Consider the following 25,216-nt stretch of genomic DNA (forward strand, 5'->3'; position numbering starts at 1 on the left):
TAACGTAGTGTTGTGTATTTACAGAGGGGAACACGGCCCATGTGTTAAGCGTCGTTTTAGATGTCGTTGTGTTAAGCGTTTTTTTAGAAAGTATCCGTTTCGAACGTAGTTAGTTTTGTTTTGTTCAATAAATTTTTTTCGAGTGTAACGGTGCTGTCGGAAAAATTCAACTCGCGGCGTGCAGAAAGATACGGGCTGTCATTGTGTTTAGCGTTTTTTAAAAAGTGTCAGTTTCGAACGTGCGTGATTAGTTTCGTTTTGTTCATAAAATTATTTCGAGTCTGACGCTGCCGTCGAAAAAATTTAGCTCGTGGCGAGCGGGAAAATACGGGTTGTCGTGTAACGACCCAACCCGTTAACCATCCGAAAACGTGCCACAATTTTTTTTTTCTGAAACAGTTGATTTGGACGGCGTCCAGCTCTTAAGACTGGGACGGCGTCCAGACATCTGGGACGGCGTCCAGATGTACTAAAACATTCTGATCAGTTTTTCGAACTCACGCGGGCGAAAACCCGCTTCCCGACACTTTTAAACCAAAACACTTTCACAATATATTACAATAGTTTAAACTAAGAGTTTTTCACAATAAAAACCGAGTTTTACGACACCGGGCCCACATCGACCCAAAATACCACAAGTAACTATTTCGACCCATTAGTTTATACAAAAACATAGACCGAGCATGGGATTGGGGACACGCTACCCAATCCTAATCAAATCCAAAAGCAAGTCTTCTAAAGCAACTACGCAAGTCCACTAGTCCCCGCGCTTACCCGAGCCACCGCATCCGTGCAATCTATAAAAATGTAAACAACGAGAGGGTAAGCTAACGCTTAGTGAATGAGAATATACTACATACATATATATGCATAAAATGAAATGCGCATCGCTAACACACAAATACGAGCCACATACCGCAATCCAAGCATAACTAAGCAATGTTATACCTAACGTACCACCAAGTCAAACCGCAAGATTAGTTACAACAATATAAGTAAATACGCGTACATAAATGGGTAACCAAACTACAAGGTTAACCCCTTAACCTCAATCATACGAACATTGGCCGAACAACCCGAGCCTTAGTGAATTCGCACAACCTGAAATTCACTTCTCTACCAATTCAACAACCGAGGTTGGCCGAACTACCCGAGCCTTAATGAATTCGCACAACCCGAAATCCATCACCTCATAAAAAGGATGACCGAACAACCCGAGTCATCATGAATCCGCACTACTCGAGATTCACTTCCCAAATACCAAAACCCACGGTCACGGGATTATAAAATCCACCACATCGGGGTTATCCACATCACAACAATATCAACCCTTCGCCATTGGGGTTATAACATCCACATCACAACCACGTGTGATCACGTACACTCAAAATGTGTACCACGTCAAAGGTGGTCAACCAAAACGCACAACCGTGCCAATTGGACTCATACACAAGTCCATCAATCCACCTATATGTGAAGTGAGCTCTATAGCCGAGAATCACTTCACCCGACCCGCACCCATCCTACACATACATATGCATATAGGATATTAACACTCACCTTGTCGCCTTGATGAATGCTTCCAAATAATCCGCAACTCGTCAATGGAACGTACCTATTCCATTATCACAATACAAACAACACAATTAGGGTTGACTTACAAACCAACCCAATTGACCCTTAGTGCAAATTCGACCCATTTGCACTTCCAAGCACAAACCGCGTCCAAATTAATCAATAATCACTAATACACGTGAAAATGGTCTTAACACACCAATTAAACCCGAACACAAGTGTTAAACACGTGTCATACCCATTTTGACACCAAAACCCTAATTTTGACCCATTTCAAAATTAGTTAACCAAACTCACCCAAAAGAGTTTCACCACTTCCATAATCACTAAACCTAGTGATTAAACTCAAGATCAAACCCTAAACAACGCTAAAACGTCAACCGACCTAAAACCCGCCAAGTGACAAGAATAACTAGTCACCATAAACCAATTTCATCACCTAAAAGGGTTTCACAACAAACTAACTCAAAACCCTAACTTGAAAATCAAATTTAACAAATGAAATTCGGAGTTTGAGCTTACCAATACCACCACAACGTAGCTAGGAGCGAGATGAACAACTTTAGAACCCGAGCTTTTGCGAGAATCCGACTCCTTCTTCTCCAATTCCACCTCTCTCTCTCTCTAAAACTCTTACTCTCTCACTAGAACAAGAAGAGAGTGTTTGTGTGGGTGTTAGTGGAGCAAATGAGGCTCCTAGAACTGATCTTGTGGCCTTAACTCGTTCCATAAGTGAAAATACCATTTTGCCCCTCTAAAAATCTTAAAATAACCCAGCTGGCCCGACAGACAAACTGGACGGCGTCCCAATTTCTGGACGGCGTCCAGCCTTTAACATCTGGACGGCGTCCCACCATCCTGGACGGCGTCCCGAACAACTAAAAAGTCAGAAACAGGATTAGGGTCTTACAACTCTCCCTCACTTAGAATCGATCACGTCCTCGTGATCCTCGTCACTTAACCAAACGGACCACACTCCACGGTCCTCAACATAAGTCCCAATCCGACTTTCCTAGGCAACTCTACCCAAGGAATCACCTTTAACAACTAAAATCGTCTCCCGCGATTTATCAAAACCACTATCCGAGCACTAAAACCATGCTCACTCCCTATCATCAGGAAAACTCAACCAATCTCGGACCGAGATATCAATCCCCCAGCGTATCCTTACCGAGTACAATGCTAAAAGTAACCAAGTCAACCTAAGGTCAACAACACGAAACGATGGAGACCGAACCAAATGAATCCTTACGGATAACACCAATCACTAAACATCCCTTGTAGTGCGCAATACGACCCATACGCAACTACCGTAACATCATAACAAACGGTTAAAACCGATAGCGCCCAAAATGACTATGGCAATGCTAATCCAAAGGTGTACCAAAATCGACAATTCGTCACACCTGTAACAACATGTGAGCGAAGCACGGCTATCGCATCACTAATCCTACAACATGGTTCTCACGACCCCACCATCGGTGTATAAATCAAGCGATAGTTCACACAACATGGTCCTTACGATCCCACCATTGGTGCATAAAACAACCAATAGATCAAACCAAACGGTCCTTATGACCCCACCATCGGCGTATAAAACAACCGATAGATCACAACTCAACATGGCCGAAACAACCCGAGCCTGAACACATATGGAGGATGGTCGAAACAACCCGAACCTTAGTGAATTCGCACAACCCGAAATTCACCTACCCAATCCATATATCTCACAACGAAATGACCGCACAACCCGAGTCATCGTGAATACGCGCAACCCGATATTCACTACCACCGCCACATAGTATAACCGAGGATGGCCGTACAACCCGAGCCTTAGTGAATCCGAACTACCCGACATTCACTACCTCAAACTATGAGTCCAACCAACAGGGACAATCGTACTACCTGAAATATTGTGAATACGAACAACCCGATATTCACGTCCCGCAACACAACTCAGGAATGGTACTCGCATTTCCCACCAGTACTCGCATTTCCCGATAATGTTACACCATACGACATAACACTACTCCCTTGATGAAGTCAGCGGACCCCGATGGTCATGCTCCACCAATCTCAACACCGGATGAAGTCAGCGGACCCCGAAGGTCATGCTTCACCGACATCACACCTCGCTCATGATGAAGTCAGCGGACCCCGAAGGTCATGCTTCACCAATCGCATACTCCCATGATGAAGTCAGCGGAACCTAAAGGTCATGCTTCATCAATCACCAATACCATGATGAAGTCAGCGGACTCCGAAAGTCATGCTTCATCAATCAACACCCTTTTGGCCTCGAACGACGAGTAGCGTAACATCGCGCTCTGTTACGCCATAGTGAATCCTAGCGGATACCACTAACCATTCACACACTCGAGCAAGAACCACCTATATCAAACATAGGCACAAGACAATAATTCTCTAGAAGAGAATCCGACACACACCTCCCTTAACCGAAGGATTTCACCTTGCTCACCAAACACGTCCATTATCTCTCAACGAGATTTACCACATTACCACCTCGGTGATAATTCAAATCCAAACCATAAGTACAATTTATCCGAAATTGTAATCTACCACAAATCGACCAAACTAGGTCCCAACACAATTTTCGGATCTTACTAAAACGTCATCCGAAATCTCACACTAAAACTTCCTCGGGCGGGAGTGTAACTCCCCCACTTGGAACTACATCACATAACCTCATCTCTTACAACCGTACAATGCTACCAAAGGTAGACTTTACCAACAATTGGGCTCTCACGACCCATCACCACATCTTGCTCCAACCGAGAGCACACGAAGGATTTAAATCAATCCTCAAACACTTTAGAACGAAAAGTGTACTACAATTACACAAACCACACCCTCGCAATCATCCAATTGCTATAGTTTGTCAATTTCCACCTAGTCACTCATGTACCTAAGGGTTTCACTTCGGTACCCTAACTACAATGTAACCGCAACACAATCGGAGTTGAACACCACGCTAGTAGGTATAAAAGAGGCACCTAATGTCGCGTCATATAAACTCCATTACCAAGATACATTGAGATTCAAAACACTCGATTTCAAGGGTTCCAACCACCCGACGAACCTCATAGTTCATCAACTTCCACATACAAGCGAACACGCGCTTAACAATCGAACACCAAAACCCATTTCCATGGCTTGGTAGAAACATTTCCCAAATACTAAGGAATGCTTGGTTACACCAAGTCTTACGCCCTTCGTCCAAAAATCAATCATTACCATAGGGTACTTCCATTAGGAACGTCACCGTTAACAATAACATGCACAACACAATGCAATAACAAATCCGAACTTAAACGCCACATAAATAAATATTCAAATGACATATTTATTAAAATGAAACGTACCTCAACGTCTCCTTGCGGCATTCGCCGCCAACTAGGGACAATCCGGCTTGCGATGCCCCTCCTTATGACAATAGTAGCACATCCCGTCATCACTTCTCGGCATTGTGCACTCCCACAACTTGTGGCCCCTAATACCACAATTGAAACATCTAGGTGCGCGAGAATCCACCGTGCCTTTTCCCACATTACCCGTACTCGCACTTGCACCCTTATTTTTCTTACCCGGGGCGCCGTACGAATCAACCCTCCTCTTACTTGAAGGTTCACACATCTTTGATCGCGTATACGACTCGAAACCTCTAGCCAAGTTGAATAATTCCGCAAACGATTTCGCTTGACCCCGACTAATTTTACTTTTCAAGTCATCATTCATGGTCCGATAGAAATCCCCCATTAACAAACGATCATTCCCCAAATACTCCGAGCAAAAACGAGCCTTCGCCATAAAGGTCGTCTTGAGAGTATTCAAATCCATAGATCCTTGCCGCAAATTTCGCAACTCATTACGCAATTCCCACAAATCGGTCGAAGTCCGGAACTCCTCGAAGAATTCCTCCTTAAACTCGTTCCACGATAAGGCCATAAACGTTTCGCCACCGACAAGATCGATCTTACCATCCAACCAATCCCTTGCCCTGCCCCGCAACAGACTAGTAGCGAGTCTCGTCTTTTTCTCGGGAGGGCAATCAATAGTACGAAAACACCCTTCGACATCCGAAATCCAAGTTGTGCTTACCAAAGGATCCGGTTTCCCGTCATACATCGGGGGTTTAGTCCTCATGAAGCTCTTAAGACAACGCTCCATTTCACTACTACCCCGAAATTCGGAATACTTTCTATCCATTTCTTCTCGAAACGCACTCATTTGCTCCGCAACGGCGGCCGCAACTCTGGAGTTAAACTCCTCGTCATTCATCTCGATCTCGTTTCGCGTCGTCATTCTAAAGAATACAAAACGATTAGTCCACGAACGTATAAAACAACACGCATAACACCGCCCCATCTTGCTCAACACTCGTCGTACATCACTTGTTAAACACGATTTGCACCCGTAATAAGGTTTGCAAGTCCTTATTACGCACACACATCGTATCCCCTCGTTAGTACAACGACCATCTTGCTCGATGATATTCGCAACGCAACATAAACATAAACATAACACAATCGTATATTAATAATATCCACGTATTAATATACACGTTAGTCCACCTATCAATTAAGGCACTAACCAAATTCCCATTCCGACCCGTAATCCTACAAGTCCCGCAACAAATAAGCACACACAAAAGTCTAAGTCTAGGCATCTATCTCAAGTCACCTAAATCCCTTAGACCATGCTCTGATACCACTTGTAACGACCCAACCCGTTAACTATCCGAAAACGTGCCACAAAAAAAAATTTCTGAAACAGTTGATCTGGACGGCGTCCAAAAGCTTGGACGGCGTCCAGCTCTTAAGACTGGGACGGCGTCCAGACATCTGGGACGGCGTCCAGATGTACTAAAACATTCTAATCAGTTTTTCGAACTCACGCGGGCGAAAACCCGCTTCCCGACACTTTTAAACCAAAACACTTTCACAATATATTACAATAGTTTAAACTAAGAGTTTTTCACAATAAAAACCGAGTTTTACGACACCGGGCCCACATCGACCCAAAATACCATAAGTGACTATTTCGACCCATTAGTTTATACAAAAACATAGACCGAGCATGGGATTGGGGACACGCTACCCAATCCTAATCAAATCCAAAAGCAAGTCTTCTAAAGGAACTACGCAAGTCCACTAGTCCCCGCGCTTACCCGAGCCACCGCATCCGTGCAATCTATAAAAATGTAAACAACGAGAGGGTAAGCTAACGCTTAGTGAATGAGAATATACTACATATATATATATGCATAAAATGAAATGCGCATCGCTAACACACAAATACGAGCCACATACCGCAATCTAAGCATAACTAAGCAATGTTATACCTAACGTACCACCAAGTCAAAGCGCTAGATTAGTTACAACAATATAAGTAAATACGCGTACATAAATGGGTAACCAAACTACAAGGATAACCCCTTAACCTCAATCATACGAACATTGGCCGAACAACCCGAGCCTTAGTGAATTCGCACAACCCGAAATTCACTTCTCTACCAATTCAACAACCGAGGTTGGCCGAACTACCCGAGCCTTAATGAATTCGCACAACCCGAAATCCATCACCTCATAAAAAGGATGACCGAACAACCCGAGTCATCATGAATCCGCACTACCCGAGATTCACTTCCCAAATACCAAAACCCACGGTCACGGGATTATAAAATCCACCACATCGGGGTTATCCACATCACAACAATATCAACCCTTCGCCATTGGGGTTATAACATCCACATCACAACCACGTGTGATCACGTACACTCAAAACGTGTACCACGTCAAAGGTGGTCAACCAAAACGCACAACCGTGCCAATTGGACTCATACACAAGTCCATCAATCCACCTATATGTGAAGTGAGCTCTATAGCCGAGAATAACTTCACCCGACCCGCACCCATCCTACACATACATATGCATATAGGATATTAACACTCACCTTGTCGCCTTGATGAATGCTTCCAAATAATCCGCAACTCGTCAATGGAACGTACATATTCCATTATCACAATACAAACAACACAATTCTGGTTGACTTACAAACCAACCCAATTGACCCTTAGTGCAAATTCGACCCATTTGCACTTCCAAGCACAAACCGCGCCCAAATTAACCAATAATCACTAATACACGTGAAAATGGTCCTAACACACCAATTAAACCCGAACACAAGTGTTAAACACGTGTCATACCCATTTTGACACCAAAACCCTAATTTTGACCCATTTCAAAATTAGTTAACCAAACTCACCCAAAAGAGTTTCACCACTTCCATAATCACTAAACCTAGTGATTAAACTCAAGATCAAACCCTAAACAACGCTAAAACGTCAACCGACCCAAAACCCGCCAAGTGACAAGAATAACTAGTCACCATAAACCCATTTCATCACCTAAAAGGGTTTCACAACAAACTAACTCAAAACCCTAACTTGAATATCAAATTTAACAAATAAAATTCGGAGTTTGAGCTTACCAATACCACCACAACGTAGCTAGGAGCGAGATGAACAACTTTAGAACCCGAGCTTTTGCGAGAATCCGACTCCTTCTTCTCCAAATCCACCTCTCTCTCTAAAACTCTTACTCTCTCACTAGAACAAGATGAGAGTGTTTGTGTGGGTGTTAGTGGAGCAAATGAGGCTCCTAGAACTGATCTTGTGGCCTTAACTCGTTCCATAAGTGAAAATACCATTTTTCCCCTCTAAAAATCTTAAAATAACCCAGCTGGCCCGACAGACAAACTGGACGGCGTCCCAATTTCTGGACGGCGTCCAGCCTTTAACATCTGGACTGCGTCCCGAACAACTAAAAAGTCAGAAACAGGATTAGGGTCTTACATGTCGTTGTGTTTAGTGTTTTTTTAAAATTGTCCGTTTCGCGTATAGTTAGTCCCGTTGGGTTCGTAAGATTTTTCCGAATTGAACGGTGGTCTCGGAAAAATTTAACTCGCACCGAGCGAGAAGATAGGACCCGTTATAAATTCGGGTGAAATTAGTTTCTTTTATTTTAATTAAATTATATATTTACACTTTTCACCCCTGAAAAAGTGTAAACTTGAGGGGTCGTTGTGTAAATATAGCCGAAGTTGAGGGACCGGTTGTAATGTGAACGTAAACTCAAAGCTACAATCGGATATAACTAAAACTACACATTTTGTCATCACATTTAGTATGTAAGAGTTAAAAATTCGGGTGAAATTAGTTTCTTTTATTTTAATTAAATTATATATTTACACTTTTCACCCCTGAAAAAGTGTAAACTTGAGGGGTCGTTGTGTAAATATAGCCGAAGTTGAGGGACCGGTTGTAATGTGAACGTAAACTCAAAGCTACAATCGGATATAACTAAAACTACACATTTTGTCATCACATTTAGTATGTAAGAGTTAATAATTAATGATTCGGGTGGAATTAGTTTCTTTTATTTTAATTAAATTATATATTTACACTTTTCACCCCTGAAAAATTGTAAACTTAAAAGGTCGTTGTGTAAATATAGCCGAAGTTGAGGGACCGGTTGTAATGTGAACGCAAACTAAAAAATACAATCGAATATAACTAAAACTACTCATTTTGTCACCACATGTAGTATATAAGAGTTAATTAATGATTATAACTATACCTATATTAATTTATAATAAAAATCACCGAACTATTGGTTGAGTGGTAAAAAGCCTCAGTTGGTTGTGAGTCTGTATCTTTAAAAAAATAGGTGCAGGTTCAAATCCTGAGGGGGGAGTTTTCTCCAAGGTTGTGCCTCTGGTATCCTTCACTCTGTGCGGGCCAAACAGTTAACCTAAAGCATTCCGGGTACGCTTTGCCCAATGGATGCGAGGAGTTTCTTCCTAACGGGTGCGTGGGTGGCAAATGAGAAGATTCGATGTCAAAATTGCCGTTCTAAAAAAAAAAAATTAATAAAAAAAATGAACTAAAGAGTGAGTCATTATGTAATTTTAATGACTATTGTGAATTTAGGGATGGCAATGGCCACCCGACCCAGTGGATATCCACTCGATCCACCCGCTTCGTGATGGATATGGATGAACTTAAATGGATATGGATATGGATACGGATATGGATGAACCTAAATGGATATGGATATGGATATGGATATGGATATGGATGAAAAGTTTCATCCATGGATATATCCATCACCACCCGAAATACAAATACAAATACATAAATATAGATATATGCTTACATATTTACTATTGCAAGTTCATTTACCGTTATATTACATTTTGATTTCAACCTTACTACGAAATAACTATTATATATCACAATAAAACACGCATATCTAATAAAATAAAGTTACAAATTTCATATTTAATTTTTCATAATCCATGTTTTATAGTAAATTTAACAAATTTTGTTATGTCATCGACAAAGATTACACATTATTATGAATAGATTTTAATTATGTCATGTTATAGTTATTTTTTCTATACTACGTTTGCTTATTTTAATCGCATATTAGAGAATATTATAACAATTTTTTAATATCCATTGGATATCCATATTGGATATGGATATGGATGGATAACCTGAAATTAAATGGATATGGATATAGATATGGATGAACAAAAACTAAATGGATATGGATATGGATACGGATACGGCATCACCCGATCCATATCCGATCAATTGCCATCCCTAATTGTGATATGGAAATGCTGAATTTTAATGAAGCAATGAAGCCTTGTAATGATTTTTTGGTTTTATGTAATTTCTTTTTTTTTGGCTACTGATATAAGTGTATGGATATGAGATCAATATGTAAATCCACCACAAAGATCCTTATGTATTGCTAGGTAGTTCACTATTGTGAAATACCTTTTTTAATTAAATTCTTGTTTTTTGCCAAAAAAAAAAAGAAAAAAAGAAAAAAAAAGTGAGTCATTAAGACCACTTGCAATGGACGTGTTAGAGTATATATGCCCGGAGCACGCTGCAAGCACACGGTAAAGCAGCTTGCTAGGCTTTTTATTTGGGGCGTGTTGCTTCCGGCACAAAGAATGGTCATGACATTTTTGTTTCAATATGTATTTTTAAATATTATCTTAATACCTTTTATCTCTTTTTTCATTTAACTTACAATTATATTATAGCACATCACCCCAACACGACATTCAACAAGTCACCTTACTGCTCCCCATATTTCCGATACATTTGTTACGTCACCTCCAATCTCTCCAACTACCAACCAACTCCATAGAAAACTCCCTTGGACCAAATTCATACTCGTTCATATGGACCAAACACATTTTAAATACATGTTTTTTTAATCATACTTAACAAACTTTTTCTTAAACAAATACATTAATACTTACTTTTTAAGTCATAATTCACCAGAACAGACTGTCACATCAGCATCAAGTCAACATTTTCTCCCCATCACAAATTCAAGACATAGCCATTGTCATCCATTACACAATTCTTCACTATCACACAGACTTACTTTAATTATTTTGATATTAAAGTTATTATTGTTGTTGGTGCTCCACCTGTTGTTACGTGAGGGGCATGGCGACCAAATGTCAACGGCCAGCAAGGGTGGAACATATATAGGACAAAATGAGGTATCCGTCCCGGCTAGATTTTGGGGGGAAAAATTTTTTACACTGAAAAAAAAAAAACTTTTACTAAAAAGTAAGGTCAAGAGGGGGCCCAACCCATTACAAAACACGAAACATATACAGACTCGATGGATGATATAGACTAAATACAAGATGCTGTGACTCGAAAGTTGCAACATGGTATGAACTCGATAGTTAACAAAACGACAGCAAAACAGAACTCTTGCAAACAAACTAGCTGGGATCGGTAGGAAAATAACATAAGTACAGTTGCAGAGATGGCAACTTGAAGCCTAGCTGCAAACGAAGCTAAACAAAACAAGACCATGGATCATTCAACAACTTGAGCCAATAAATCTTTCTATTCTTGAGACGGTTAGAGATCCAATCAAACGAAATGAGTTGTATTTCCATTAACGCCTTCGGAGCATTCCAACACGAATCTGAAAACACTTTTTGGTTACGATTTCGCCATATTAAATGTCCACTCCAACGCTTGCCAAATTAACGAGTCAAGTGGAGATAGGACCCTATTACAAGTACAAACCCACGATTACATACCTCATTTTGACTTGTTACACATCCAACTAATTTTGCGACCTCCACTTTATATTTATTTATATCCATGTTAGTGCAGCAGGAAACTGGTAACTCCGCAAATTAATTTGTTTACAAGAAAAGCATCTCTAATGTTCAATGTAATTTTTTTTTTTTCGGCAAAAATTACCAAAACTCGAAGAAAAAAAATGTTCAATGTAATTCAATATCGACATATAGGGCAGATAACCAACCGAATGTTTTAACTCTTTATACAATAAGCATAGTTAAGTTATTCAGCAGCCATGCATGCTTTGCTCATAACACCACACAACAGGTAATTATGAACTGACAAGCCCTTCCTATAAACATTATCATCAAACAGCTACTTACCATCACATCAAATACACGAAGTACAACACGGAGAGTTTCATATAGGGATGCCGGATGTGATATTGATAGATCCACCATATTTTATTTAACATCATTACCCAAAATACCCTTATATGTGTAAAATAAGGTGGGGAAAATATGAAGGGTATTTTGGGAAACTGGGTAAAAATTTAGTGGATCTATCAAAATTGAATTGAGTGGAAATATCATCTCCCTTTAGTTTACTGTCTCCACGCTTCGGAGTTAGATATAAACCCAAATTTCTTTCTTTAGCGACCTAATCTTTTGTAACCCATCTACGTCCACGAACCTGATACCCACCGTACACTTGCTCGTTGCTGCTTTCACCGCCACTTTCTGCACTTGTATATCCCGATTTCTTACGGTGTCTTTTTTTCTTGGTGGTTGAACTGTCGCTAAAGCTTCCGTTTAGAAGGGGGTCATCGATACCACGTATTTCTCTCTTTGTCGGTGTAGTGTCGATGCAACTATCATCTTTGGTTCTCTTATTTATGGTTTCTGAGATCTTGTGCAGCTTTTGGTTAAATCTTGTGAACCCTTTTTCTACAGGTTCTACAGCTCGGTTCATGGTGAACTTTAAATCATTAACAATCTGTAGATACAAGTAAAAAATTGAACAGTAGTTTTTGTAAAAATTGATTTAAAATCACAGCTTTTGGCTATAATAAAAGAAAGAATAAAATAACTGATCATATTAGTTTTTCATTATTGTCATAACAAGTCCTCTAAACTCATATCAAAGGGTATATTTAGTACTAGTAACAACTTCCATTGGCCATGAACAATTCATATAACTTTTTTTTGCTAATGACAGCCCTAAGGGTTGTCGTTAACACGCTTTATCTTGTTGTACAAAACAGTTGCAGAATGATTTATAGTAGCAGTTATTAAATTGAACAAGCCTTTAAAGCATGTTAACGACAACCCTTAGGGCTGTCATTAGCAAAATCCTTTCATTTAAATATATAAAATCAGTAAAAGATAAAGAAAGAATACTTACGTATTCACCACCACCAACAAAAACATCACGAACGCTTTCTCTAATGGCAGTTTTAGTTCTAACATCATCATCAGGTTGGGGAAGACGTAACTTTGTAGGGCGCTCACTTTCCCTGATCTCCTCAGGGTCTACAGGACAGTCTGTAGATGCATAGTCTCCAAGAACTGAAACATTTCCCCGGAAAAGGTCTCCCATTAGCTCGTATGGTTTTGACGGAAACACGTATATGTGAACCACCGAAGCAATGCCCATCTGTTCTGGATTAATATGAAAACCTGTTAAACTTGACCCTAATCATTGCCAGGTGCAACTACCATGGTTTGACTATATAAACAAATCTGCCAAAGAACAAAGGACTCACCACATTTCAATTACCAAGGGTAGAGGGAATTTGTGATATAGGTATTCACATAATAGTTTCTTCAAATAGCATTATCCTATTCTTCGGTTTTGGATTTTACTATTTACTATCTATATTAAATTACATAGACATATACACTATGTAACACGTTTAAAAAACCAAGAAAGAATATATATTATGTTCTAATTGATGGTTACAACTTGTAAATTGGTAAACGGATAAAGTTTTCTCTGTTCAGGCCTTCAAGCTACCCGGGGAGGACGAGTGATTTTACTTAGTTGTACGCGGCCCTTGACTGTTTCCGACCGTTTCCGACCCTTTCCCTGGCCACATCAAGATATGCTACTAATGAGATTTGAACTGCAGACCTCACCAAAAGGCTATCTTGGGATGGTTGATGAGTAAAACTTGTATATTATATTATAGAAATATTAAACAAACTTTAGAAACTATCGAGTACCGAATTAAGTTTATCTAAAAAGGAAAAGTAATATACTAACCTTATTATAAAAGCAAATAATTATCTAAAAGTTAAGATACATATAGAAATCTTATAATTTAGAGGTAGAAACCATCAGAGTATTATTTCCTCATCTCAGATCACATGCTTGATTGGACTTTAAACATCAATTAAGAGAGCATATGAAGTGCATTAGATCATATCGAAAGACCAACAAGTACTACTATGGGCCTATGCCACCTATGGCATATCAATGCTAAATCAAATAGAGCATAAAGAAGGTCCGATTAACGTAAATCACCTCAATGCAAATAATGAAATCCTGGATACTTGATTTAAACTGCAACGTCTGAGCTATAGGATTTCTGACTAATCCAAAAGAATAAAGAAGTGCGATAGCCACACCTTGCCACCAGGTCAGAAATACAATTGACTTAAATGTTAAAAACTTAGCCAGTGGGTGAATATGAGCCAACTCATCAGCTGTAATTTCGTAAAACATAACTAAGCAATATAGAGCCCATGTCTGACTGAAATTTAAAACAACAGCCACGTAAGGGTACCTACACATTCAATCATGTTAAAAAAAAAAAAAGTTAATGATAATTCCTTACTTTTACCAACGACATAAAACAAAAATAATCATAACAGTAATAACAGTAATAATAAATAAATAAATGATATCTTACCCGCACCCGAGTTTAAAGTCTCCTTCACAATAAACATCAAAGGCTTCAAGAATTACTGCTAGAGCAGCAGTAACAGCCTTTATAATCATCTGTAAAAAGTGAATGTGTTAATCATCAACAATGGAATCAAAATTTGGTGAACAGCTCTAGGTAAGAACAACAAAAATATTTGGTTTATATCTCTAGTGAGCATCTTCATGAGGAAACTTACATACTGTACAATTCCTATTTTGATGATTAAATAAACCCTCTGACCCAATCGCCATGGTTTTAAAAAGAGATTAAATGGAAATATATGCTTCAAGGTTCCATTTTCATGACTTTGTTCTAGTAGAGGAGTTTTTGGTCCTGCACGTCCTTCTCTCTCTAGAAACTCGATTGTCCTGTCTTCACCCCCTTACAAAAGAAAAGAAAAATTATCACCACCAATGAAAAAAATAAAATTAGTTGCAAAAGAAGCTATTTATACTTAAAAATAACAAATGTCAATGTGAAAATGAAATTATTATGGTGGTAAGAACTTTTCATATAATTCGGTGGATAAATGCTAACCAAATATGAGCTCCCAGCTCCTTGATAAAATAGAATGTAACACATTAAGGATAGTTAATGTCGAGGTTACTAGTTTGTTTATGGAAGTTAGAGGAAACATACCGAGGCATGCGACAAGATATCTCCCAAAGCAATACATTGCAAATGCTTCATAACAATCTCGTAAAATACCGATATCAACACTAATTGATGGATTTAACAGTGATACGAACTGCAAAAATAAAATTGTGGTTACAGTTTGTACAGCACATGACTGCAGAGTTAAAATAAAATAACAGATTTTATATTAAAAAATGGAGACCAATTTCTGTGATGAAATCCAACAAGGTGATTGAAATTTAACATACTGATTTCTTTTGTATTGTGTACGTAAATATTATATTTTTATTCTAATCTTTTCTAATTTCAATTTATTAACTGCTTAATGAAACATACCCTATTCTTTTAAGGTTAAATCCATGTATAATTGAAGATAGTTATAGCAAATCTAATTGGAAGAGCATAATACTAACTTATATGTTCCGAATAATAAAAGGTTACAACTTACAAGACAGACTCAAATACTTGGTTATAGAATGGCACCTTCATAAATTCATAAGTTTTTAGCTAAGGTTGTGCATTGGATGACTATCAATTTTAAGGATTTTTCTACATTGTAGGAAGGGCCACCGATTGTGTGATAATTGTTCTAGTTAGAGCTATTTGCCTTATGCACAGTGGCGGAACTTTAACCCGGATACAGATGGGGCGAGTGTAAAAATTTAATAAATTTTTCAAAGTCAGCAGGGGTAAACACTAAAAAAAACCTTATTTTTCGGGTAATTTTTTTTTTTTTTTAGTGTACATTTTTTTTTCGTTAAATCCAGGTGGGGTGGATACCCCTGTGGGTTAGGCTAAGTACCGCCACTGCTTATGCATCACTATGAGAAAACATTACTACGCGACTAACATCCTAATTATTAAACATTGAACTAATTTCAATAGTTACAGAAACTGGTATGTAAGATTTACAAACAAATATCAACAGACTATAAAGCACAAATTTCATTAAGTAAAAAAAGAGTATTGCTTACTGATTCAACAGCATAACAAGGTGCCATGAGTATAATTCCAAACAGAAACTTCTGTTCCTATTAACCAAATAACAATAACAATTAAATTCATCAATTTCTAAACAATTATACAATATGAATTATCCGATCATACATATTTAAAACCCTAACTAAATGTATCTATATACCTCTGGATTCTTGTAAGCTGAGAGATGCTCGAACAACAAGTAAATTGATAGGGTCAAACTGATGAAGACAAAAACACCAGCAACTAAATATGGCCATGTAGGTGTAGATGAATTTAGAGATAGAAACAAATTAATTAAATCTTCAGATTGAAACTTGTTCATCACTCATCAGCAGATTCTGAATACAACAACAATATCAGATAAAAAGGTATGATTAAAAGCGAAACCCTAAAACAAATGGTTGGATTTCGGAGTGTAATAGATTGGGCGGGGATATTGAGAGGTACTGAATGAATTCAGAGAAGATCGTGATTTTTGCTGGACGAAGCTCAAGATTTTGGTATTTTTTTAACCAGTGGAATTCAATGACTTGCAAGTCATTTTAGTAAGGATCGAATTAAAAAAAATATGGAAAACTGGAATTGTTAAAAAAATATATATACATATTAGAAAATTAAGTATAATTCCCACACACACTTTTTTAATCTTCATACACCTATTTTAACCTTTTACTCTTTTAATAATACTCAATTGGTGTGAGGATAAAAAAGTATATGTGAGAATCCCAATCCAAAAATGTGAAAGAGTTACTGACACACAGATTGTGACACGAGTGCTAGATGGAGTGAATTTCCAATTAGGTCTGCACTAGTTGCCTTTCGAATGAATTATTACTTATTTTGTTTGTGGATTATTATTTATTTTGTTTAGAAAAAATTAAGCCGTTGGTACCTGTGGTTTGTAATCAATTTCATCACAACATCCAAAGTTTAAAATTTGCGTCGTTGGTACCTAAACATTGTGTTACTTGCATGTTTGGTACCCCTGACTAACTGCCGTGAACTTTTAACAGTTAACCCTTCACATGTGCCACACATGTGAGGGTATATTCGTCCGTTTAAATTTATAAATAAATATATTAAAAATAAATAATGTAGCTAATTGATGTTTAAATTGGGCCTTTTCCAACTCCATTTGATGTTTAGATATACAAGATGATGAAACACGTGAAGCTTAACTGTTTCTCAAGCTTAATCACCTACAAATTTCAAGATTTATATAATCCAAATCAAGATTCAAGTAAAAACACACAAATACCTCAAAATGTAAGAAAACAAAATATCGGTTTTAATTTGTAACATAAAAAGATCGAAAAAATACAACCTTTTCTGTTCAGATTCATTATTAGCAGATTTGGAAAATGCTCTTTCAACTTTCAGTCTACCTCTTAAACGTTCTACAGTCCTTAAACCTTCATTTTCTTCCATCATTTTGTTACTGAAACCATAAACCCACATCATCACATTTTGCTTATAAAAAAACAGGAATATATGTGAAACTATACATATAAAGATTTTGACAAATTCATTACATCACAATTCACTCATTCATCCTCATTTTCATAACCGTTCATATACACCGATTTGTGCTATCATCGTCTAGAAGCTATAAACACAAGTTAGATTCAGATCTGTAATCCTTAACATCAATTGAACATTCCTTGATCATCAAATTTCAGTTTCAGATTCGAAATATACAAGTTTCAGATCGAGTTCATTATTAACCGAAAAGTGAATGTGTTATGGTCTCCAGTTCGATTTGGAACGAAATCGAGAAAAGTCAAAATGTAGAGTTGTTAACTATCATCTAGCGATCGTTTCTGCAAATTTTTAGATTCTAATTCGAAGAATCGAGCTCGAATTTCGAAGTCAAAGGTTATGGGGAATAAGTCAACCGAAATTTCTTTGATCAAATTCGAGAATCTGATCATGTTTTAGGCAGTGATTTCGATCGAACGAGTGTTGGGAAATAGATTTGAAACATCTTTCGTGTAGAAATCAATAGCTCAAACGCATCAAATCTCAAAATCACATATCCATGTTCTTCGTGAATATTCTTCTTGTTCTTCGTGATCTGAAGTTAAAAATAGCAAAATCTGCTTCTGTTTGTGAATGAATCATGTTCGTATGTTATCAATTAATGATTTAAGACAAGGTCTTATCATTTAATTTGAAGATTAAGTGATGAATTGTTGAATGTTGGACTGTTATTCGATGAAGATGAAGACTGTTTTAGATGCTTTTTATGAACATATTAGGACACACATAGGACACATTTTTTCTGAAATAAAATTGGACTTGATGACTGTTTAATTTAGACGGACGAATATACCCTCACATGTGTGGCACATGTGAGGCGGTAACTGTTAAATGTTGACGGACGTTTGTTGTGGGTACTATCCATGAAAACCACACAAAATTTAGGTACAATCGACGCAAATTTTAAACTTTAGGTGTTGTGATGAAAAAGGCTACAAACTACAGGTACCAACGGCGTAATTTTTTCTTTTGTTTATGTTTATGTACAACTGTTAATTCAGTAAGTAAAATTGTTATAATATATTATTTAATTTAAAAATTAGTCTGTTTCTAAGAATAATAAAATCAGACACCCATTCAGACTAAAAGACGAATGAAAACAGAGACAAATTCAGAAGAAAAAATAAAAAAAGCTCCCTAGCAATAGAGTAATAGTAAAAATTTCGAGTAACTTGATTTTTCAGGCGGGGTTATTCTGACTCATACAATCTTAAAATGTGGCACTTCGACATTACCATTTGTTGAGTAGAATTTACAATTTACTCGACCCACATATTGAACTAACAAACTGAAACAAATCTTTAACAACATTGAAAAACAGTTAGCTATTGAGATATTTAAACTCCACGTTTCACACCTCTTGAAGAAAACTAATTATCGGAAATTTGAACTATGAAACATAAACGACAACCCATTGAATGCTTACACAAAAAGAAAAATGAACAACAATTTCAAAGACAATAAACAACGCCTCGTGCCAAGGATAATCTCTTTTTCAGTTTTTCATTGAACTAAAAAAAACTCTTTTCAACTACGAAGGTTCACTATGCACGGCTACGAGCACCTTATAAAGCAAGTTGTCAACTCGAGATCAGTCAGCTCGCATAGCAAGTTAGATCACTCGGGCTCGATCGGGGAAAAATCTGCTGAAGGGAATGTACGGACATTAATTATGGTATGCCGTTATGGGGCCGTTAGGATTGGGCCAACCGATGGGGAAAAGATGGAAAAAATGATGGGCTTGAGTTTCATTATGGGCCTGTACGGGTAGCGGGGTAGGTATATATTTTCCTTTACATCTGAATGAAAGTAAACCCTAGCAGCTGCACATTTCACTCCAACCGCTTCTGCTTTCATCCTCCTCATCCCAAAATCAACAATGGTAATCTCTGTTTTACTCTCACACTTTAATGAATAGATAACTGATTTAATCCGACCCTTGTTAATCGTGTTTATATTTTGTTAAATAAAATGTAGGCATCAGAAAGGAAACAAGCGAATCCAATGAGAGAAATCAAAGTCCAGAAGCTTGTTCTTAACATCTCTGTTGGTGAAAGTGGCGATCGTCTTACTCGTGCAGCCAAGGTCCTTATCTTTTTTAATTTACTTTTTTCAAAACCCTAATTTATACATTTTATTACTCGTATTATTTTTTAATTCATTCAGGCTGAGTTTTTAAATGTTTGATGATTAAAATGTTTAGGTCTTAGAACAACTTAGTGGCCAATCTCCTGTCTTCTCTAAGGGTAAGAAATTGCTAATTTATTTATTCACTGTTTATATGTAATTATCTGGTTTTTACATATAGTTAGGCAGTAGGCTAGTATCATTTAGTAATATCTAATATTTTTATATGTGTTGTGTTGGTAAAATAAAGCAAGGTACACTGTGAGGTCGTTTGGTATCAGGCGTAATGAGAAAATTGCCTGTTATGTAACTGTTAGAGGAGATAAAGCTATGCAGCTTTTGGAAAGTGGTTTGAAGGTGAAGGAATATGAGCTGTTGAGGCGTAACTTTAGTGATACTGGATGCTTTGGATTTGGTATTCAGGAGCACATTGATCTTGGTATCAAGTAAGTTGCTGCTCCTTTTAATTTTGTTATTGCTAATGTCTTTTGTGCAATTATTTTGCAGCTATCATGAACTGACCTTATTAGTTTGATATGTTATTGATATGTAGTTTATGTTGATTATGTACGTTGAAGTTAATCTTTTGGTTGTAGTCACTATAGAGTTTGGTGATGGTTAACTGGGGTCTAATGGATTAAATTTTATTATAGTAATCCATCATATAAATGAACAAAGCATTTTAAGGTTGTATATGTATTTGATTATGCTACTTGCGACTTTTTAACATGTTAGACATTATTCTTTCTTTTACGATTTTACTTTTGGTTATGAATGTTATTGGATTGACATATAATGAAAAGGGTGTAAATGCTTGGACTTTTAGGTTCGACATATGTTGTAGGGTTTGTAAATTTCTGGCACGTTTTATTTCTAATAACCTTTTTTGTTGCAGATATGATCCCTCTACAGGTATTTATGGTATGGATTTCTTTGTTGTTCTAGAACGTCCTGGTTACCGTGTTGGGCGTCGTAGAAGGTGCAAGTCTCGTGTTGGTATCCAACACAGAGTAACCAAGGAGGATGCAATGAAATGGTTTCAAGTGAAATATGAGGGTGTCATTCTCAACAAATCACAACAAATTGGAAATTAGAAGCTTATCTTTTGTAAAATTATTATGGAGTTCAGTTTTGAAGAAACTTGATTTACATCTGTTTGTGTGTTTTGGACCCTTTAAATTTCTAGTTCTATTATCTTTAATGTTCTAATGAAACTTCTGTTTTGATGCATCAAGATTTGTGTTTTCCAGTGTTCATGAATCCAATCATCCAATCATACCCATTATAAGTTATCATTAAAGTCACTATTAATAATGAACTTGTTATAATTCAGTAGGCTTATAACTACCTTTAGTGGTTTGATTCTTGATGTTATAATTCAGTAGGCTTATAACTACCTTTAGTGATTTGATTCTTGATTAAGAATACTAATAATGAAGTGTAAGAATAAAGATGATAATGGAGAGAAAGAAAGAAACACTTTGTAAGTGTGAGAAAATGGTGCAAGTTTAATGCTTGCATTCATGGCTATTTATAGCAAAAATATCACAAGTTTAGGTAATACAATAATATTACTTTTGTGTATCAATAATTGACTATCCATTTATATATATATATTTATATATTATAACACTCCCCCTTGGATAGCAATTTTGTTTGTTGAAGATCAACTGTAAGTTACTGCCTCGTTAAAAACCTTGCTAAAGAAAACCCAGTGGAAAAAACTTTAGCTAAGGGAAAAAGAGTGCAGCATGGAGTTGACTCCCCCTCAAGTAGACATCGCTTCGGTTGTTACATCTTTTGAACATGTCTCATGCCAATGTTATGAACGTGTGTTCTGAAAATAGCAGTTGGAAGTGCTTTCGTGAAAAGATCAGCAGAGTTTTTGCTGGATTGAACATATCTCATTTCAATCTCGTTGTCCTTAATGAGATTTTGAGTGTATGAGAAGAATCTAGGAGGTATGTGTTTGGTTTGGTCACTTTTGATATACCCTTCTTTCATCTGTGCTATGCAAGCTGCATTATCTTCATAGATAATTGTTGGACTTTTATCGCGTTCTAGTCCACAAGAATCAGTAATGATTTGTGTCATTGATCTCAACCAAAAACATTCCCGAGTAGCTTCATGTAATGCAATCACTTCGGCATGATTTGATGATGTAGCAACAAGTGTTTGTTTTTGAGAACGCCATGATATTGCAGTACCTCCATTTAGGAATACATATCCAGTTTGAGATTTAGCTTTATGTGGATCGGATAAATAACCTGCATCAGCATAACCAACCAAATCTTGTTTTGATTCGTTAGAATAAAATAATCCTAAATCAGTAGTTCCTCGAAGGTATCGAAATATGTGTTTGATCCCATTCCAGTGTCTTTTGGTAGGAGCAGAGCTGAACCTTGCCAACAAATTAACTGCAAAAGAAATGTCAGGTCTTGTACAATTTGTAAGATACATAAGAGCTCCAATTGCACTAAGATAAGGTACTTCTGGTCCAAGAATATCTTCATGATCTTCACATGGACGAAATGGATCAGTTTCAACATTGAGTGATCTAACAACCATAGGAGTACTTAATGGTTTTGCCTGGTCCATATTGAAACGTTTCAAAATCTTTTCAGTATATGTTGTTTGATGTACAAGTAAACCATTAGGCATATGCTCAATTTGTAAACCAAGGCAATACTTGGTTTTTCCGAGATCTTTCATTTCAAATTCTTTCTTTAGAAGTTGAATGGCTTCATAGATCTCTTTATTTGTACCTATGATGTTAAGATCATCAACATAAACAGCTATGATCACATATCCGGATGTTGTTTTCTTAATGAAAACACAAGGGCAAGTAAGGTTATTTGTATACCCTTTGCTTATCAAGTAATCACTTAATCGGTTATACCACATACGTCCCGATTGTTTTAACCCATATAAAGATCTTTGTAATTTAATCGAATACATTTCTTTGGGTTTTGCATTTGATGCTTCTGGTACCTTAAATCCTTCAGGTATCTTCATATATATATCACTATCAAGTGATCCATATAGGTAAGCAGTCACAACATCCATGAGATGCATTTCTAAATTTTTAGAAACTGCCAGGCTGATTAAGTACCTAAAAGTAATTGCATCCATAACAGGGGAATAAGTTTCTTCATAATCAATTCCCGGTCTTTGAGAAAAACCTTGAGCTACAAGTCTAGCTTTATACCTTGTAACTTCATTTTTCTCATTTCTTTTTCGGACAAAAATCCATCTGTATCCTACAGGTTTCACATCTTTAGGAGTGAGAATGATGGATCCGAAAACTTTTCTTTTATTGAGTGATTCTAATTCAGCTCGTATTGCTTCTTTCCATTGAGCCCAATCATGTCTATTTTGACATTCAACCATAGATGTTGGTTCTGGATCATCATCATTATTCATGATGTCATATGCAACATTAAATGAAAATTTCTCATCAAGATTTTTCATTTCATTTCGGTTCTATAATATTTTTGAATATGCATAATTGATTGCAATTTCTGTATTGAAATCATCAGTCTCCTCTGCAGTAGGAGTACTGATTTGTGGTTCTTCTTGAACACTTTCTTTTACTTCATTATCAGCTGATTTTCTTTTTCGATGATTTTTATCCTTTGAACCAATTGGTCTTCCACGTTTCTGACGTGGCAAAGATTCATGAGTGACGTTATTGCCAGCTTTTGGAATTTCAATTCGAGCTGGAGTATTTACTGCTGGTATATATGATTTTGTCACCGTTTTTGTATCTGTAAATGCATCAGGCAATTGATTTGCAAGTTCTTGTATATGCATTATCTTTTGAACTTCTGTCTCGCATTCTTTTGTGCGAGGATCAAGATACTTTAATTGAGGTTCACACCATGAAACATCATTTTCTTTATTTTTCATTTCTCCCCCTAATCTAGGGAACAATGTTTCATTAAAATGACAATCAGCAAAACGTGCTGTAAAAACGTCACCTGTCATAGGTTCAATATAACTTAATATTGAAGATGTTTCATATCCAACATATATTCCCAACCTCCTTTGAGGACCCATTTTTGTACGTTGTGGTGTCGCAATTGGAACATACACTGCACAACCAAATGTTCTAAGATGGGAAATATTTGGCTCTTGACCAAAAGCAAGTTGTAGGGGGGAATATTTATGACTTGCACTTGGTCTGATGCGAATCAATGCAGCAGCATGTAAAATTGCATGACCCCATATAGATACAGGGAGTTTTGTTCTCATTATCAATGGTCTAGCAATTAACTGTAAACGTTTAATCAATGACTCGGCTAAACCATTTTGTGTATGCACATGAGCAACAGAATGTTCAACAACAATTCCTATAGACATGCAATAGTCATTAAATGCTTGAGATGTAAATTCACCAGCATTATCAAGTCTCACCCTTTTAATGGTGTAATCAGGAAAATGAGCTCTCAATTTAATAATTTGGGCAAGAAATTTTGCAAATGCCACATTACGGCTTGATAACAGACAAACATGAGACCATCTGCTAGATGCGTCTATTAGAACCATGAAATATCTAAATGGTCCACATGGTGGATGAATTGGTCCACATATATCACCTTGAATTCTTTCAAGAAACATTGGTGATTCTTTCTCAACCTTAAGTGGTGAGGGTCTAGTTATCAATTTTCCAAGAGAGCAAGATGTACATGGAACCATTGTATCATGATGGATTTTTCTATCCTTTAGTGGATGTCCATGAGTACATTCAATAATCCTTTTCGTCGTTGTTGATCCTGGATGGCCTAATCTGTTATGCCATAAACTGAATACACCAGGATCAATATATTTTTCGTTAACTACCATATGTATTTCTGGTACATTTATATGTGTATAATGTAATCCAGAACTAAGTCTTGGCAGTTTTTCAACCACATGACTCTTGTCAGTGATACTTAAATATTTCTCATTTTTTGTTGTCACTGACTGATAATCATACCCGTTAAGGTATATGTCGGAGAAACTCAATAAATTTCTGCTTGACTTGGGAGAAAATAAGGCATCATTTATTAAAAATTTTGTACCATTTGGTAGTATGAAATTTGCCTTTCCTATCCCTTTTATCAAGTTAGCAGGTCCTGATATTGTATGTATAGTTCCTTCCGTTGGTTTTAGATCAATAAAATATTTCTCGAATTTAAGTATAGTATGTGTAGTTCCACTGTCTGCTATACAGAGATCTCCACCACTTGATTGATGTTGTATTCCAGCAAAATTCATATTGAACTTC

At 37.0% G+C, this 25,216-nt stretch overlaps 2 protein-coding genes across 3 annotated transcripts; one reads left to right on the forward strand and one right to left on the reverse strand.

Annotated features, from left to right (window-relative positions):
• Window positions 1–11,926: 11,926 nt before the first annotated feature.
• LOC139871613 (protein LAZ1-like) lies at window positions 11,927–16,822 on the reverse strand. 2 transcript variants are annotated; one of them, XM_071859329.1, is made up of 8 exons: window positions 16,442–16,822; window positions 16,275–16,331; window positions 15,304–15,412; window positions 14,861–15,045; window positions 14,650–14,738; window positions 14,262–14,523; window positions 13,140–13,391; window positions 11,927–12,731 (listed from the first exon to the last, which is right to left on the reverse strand). In XM_071859329.1, the coding sequence occupies exons 1-8, from the start codon at window positions 16,601–16,603 to the stop codon at window positions 12,396–12,398; spliced, it is 1,452 nt and encodes a 483-aa protein (XP_071715430.1). In that variant the 5' UTR covers window positions 16,604–16,822; the 3' UTR covers window positions 11,927–12,395. The 2 variants fall into 2 exon arrangements, with proteins under 2 accessions (XP_071715430.1, XP_071715431.1); XM_071859330.1 differs by lacking the exon at window positions 11,927–12,731 and having other exon boundaries at window positions 13,195–13,396.
• A 2,795-nt stretch (window positions 16,823–19,617) lies between these two features.
• Window positions 19,618–21,177, forward strand: LOC139872239 (large ribosomal subunit protein uL5). The gene is made up of 5 exons (XM_071860081.1): window positions 19,618–19,702; window positions 19,798–19,905; window positions 20,024–20,066; window positions 20,198–20,393; window positions 20,843–21,177. Exons 1-5 carry the CDS (start codon window positions 19,700–19,702, stop codon window positions 21,039–21,041), a joined length of 549 nt encoding a protein of 182 aa, XP_071716182.1. The 5' UTR covers window positions 19,618–19,699; the 3' UTR covers window positions 21,042–21,177.
• The last annotated feature ends 4,039 nt before the right edge of the window (window positions 21,178–25,216 follow it).

The sequence above is a fragment of the Rutidosis leptorrhynchoides genome, chromosome 10 (genome assembly GCF_046630445.1).
Source record: "Rutidosis leptorrhynchoides isolate AG116_Rl617_1_P2 chromosome 10, CSIRO_AGI_Rlap_v1, whole genome shotgun sequence".
Classification (NCBI taxonomy): Eukaryota; Viridiplantae; Streptophyta; class Magnoliopsida; order Asterales; family Asteraceae; genus Rutidosis; species Rutidosis leptorrhynchoides.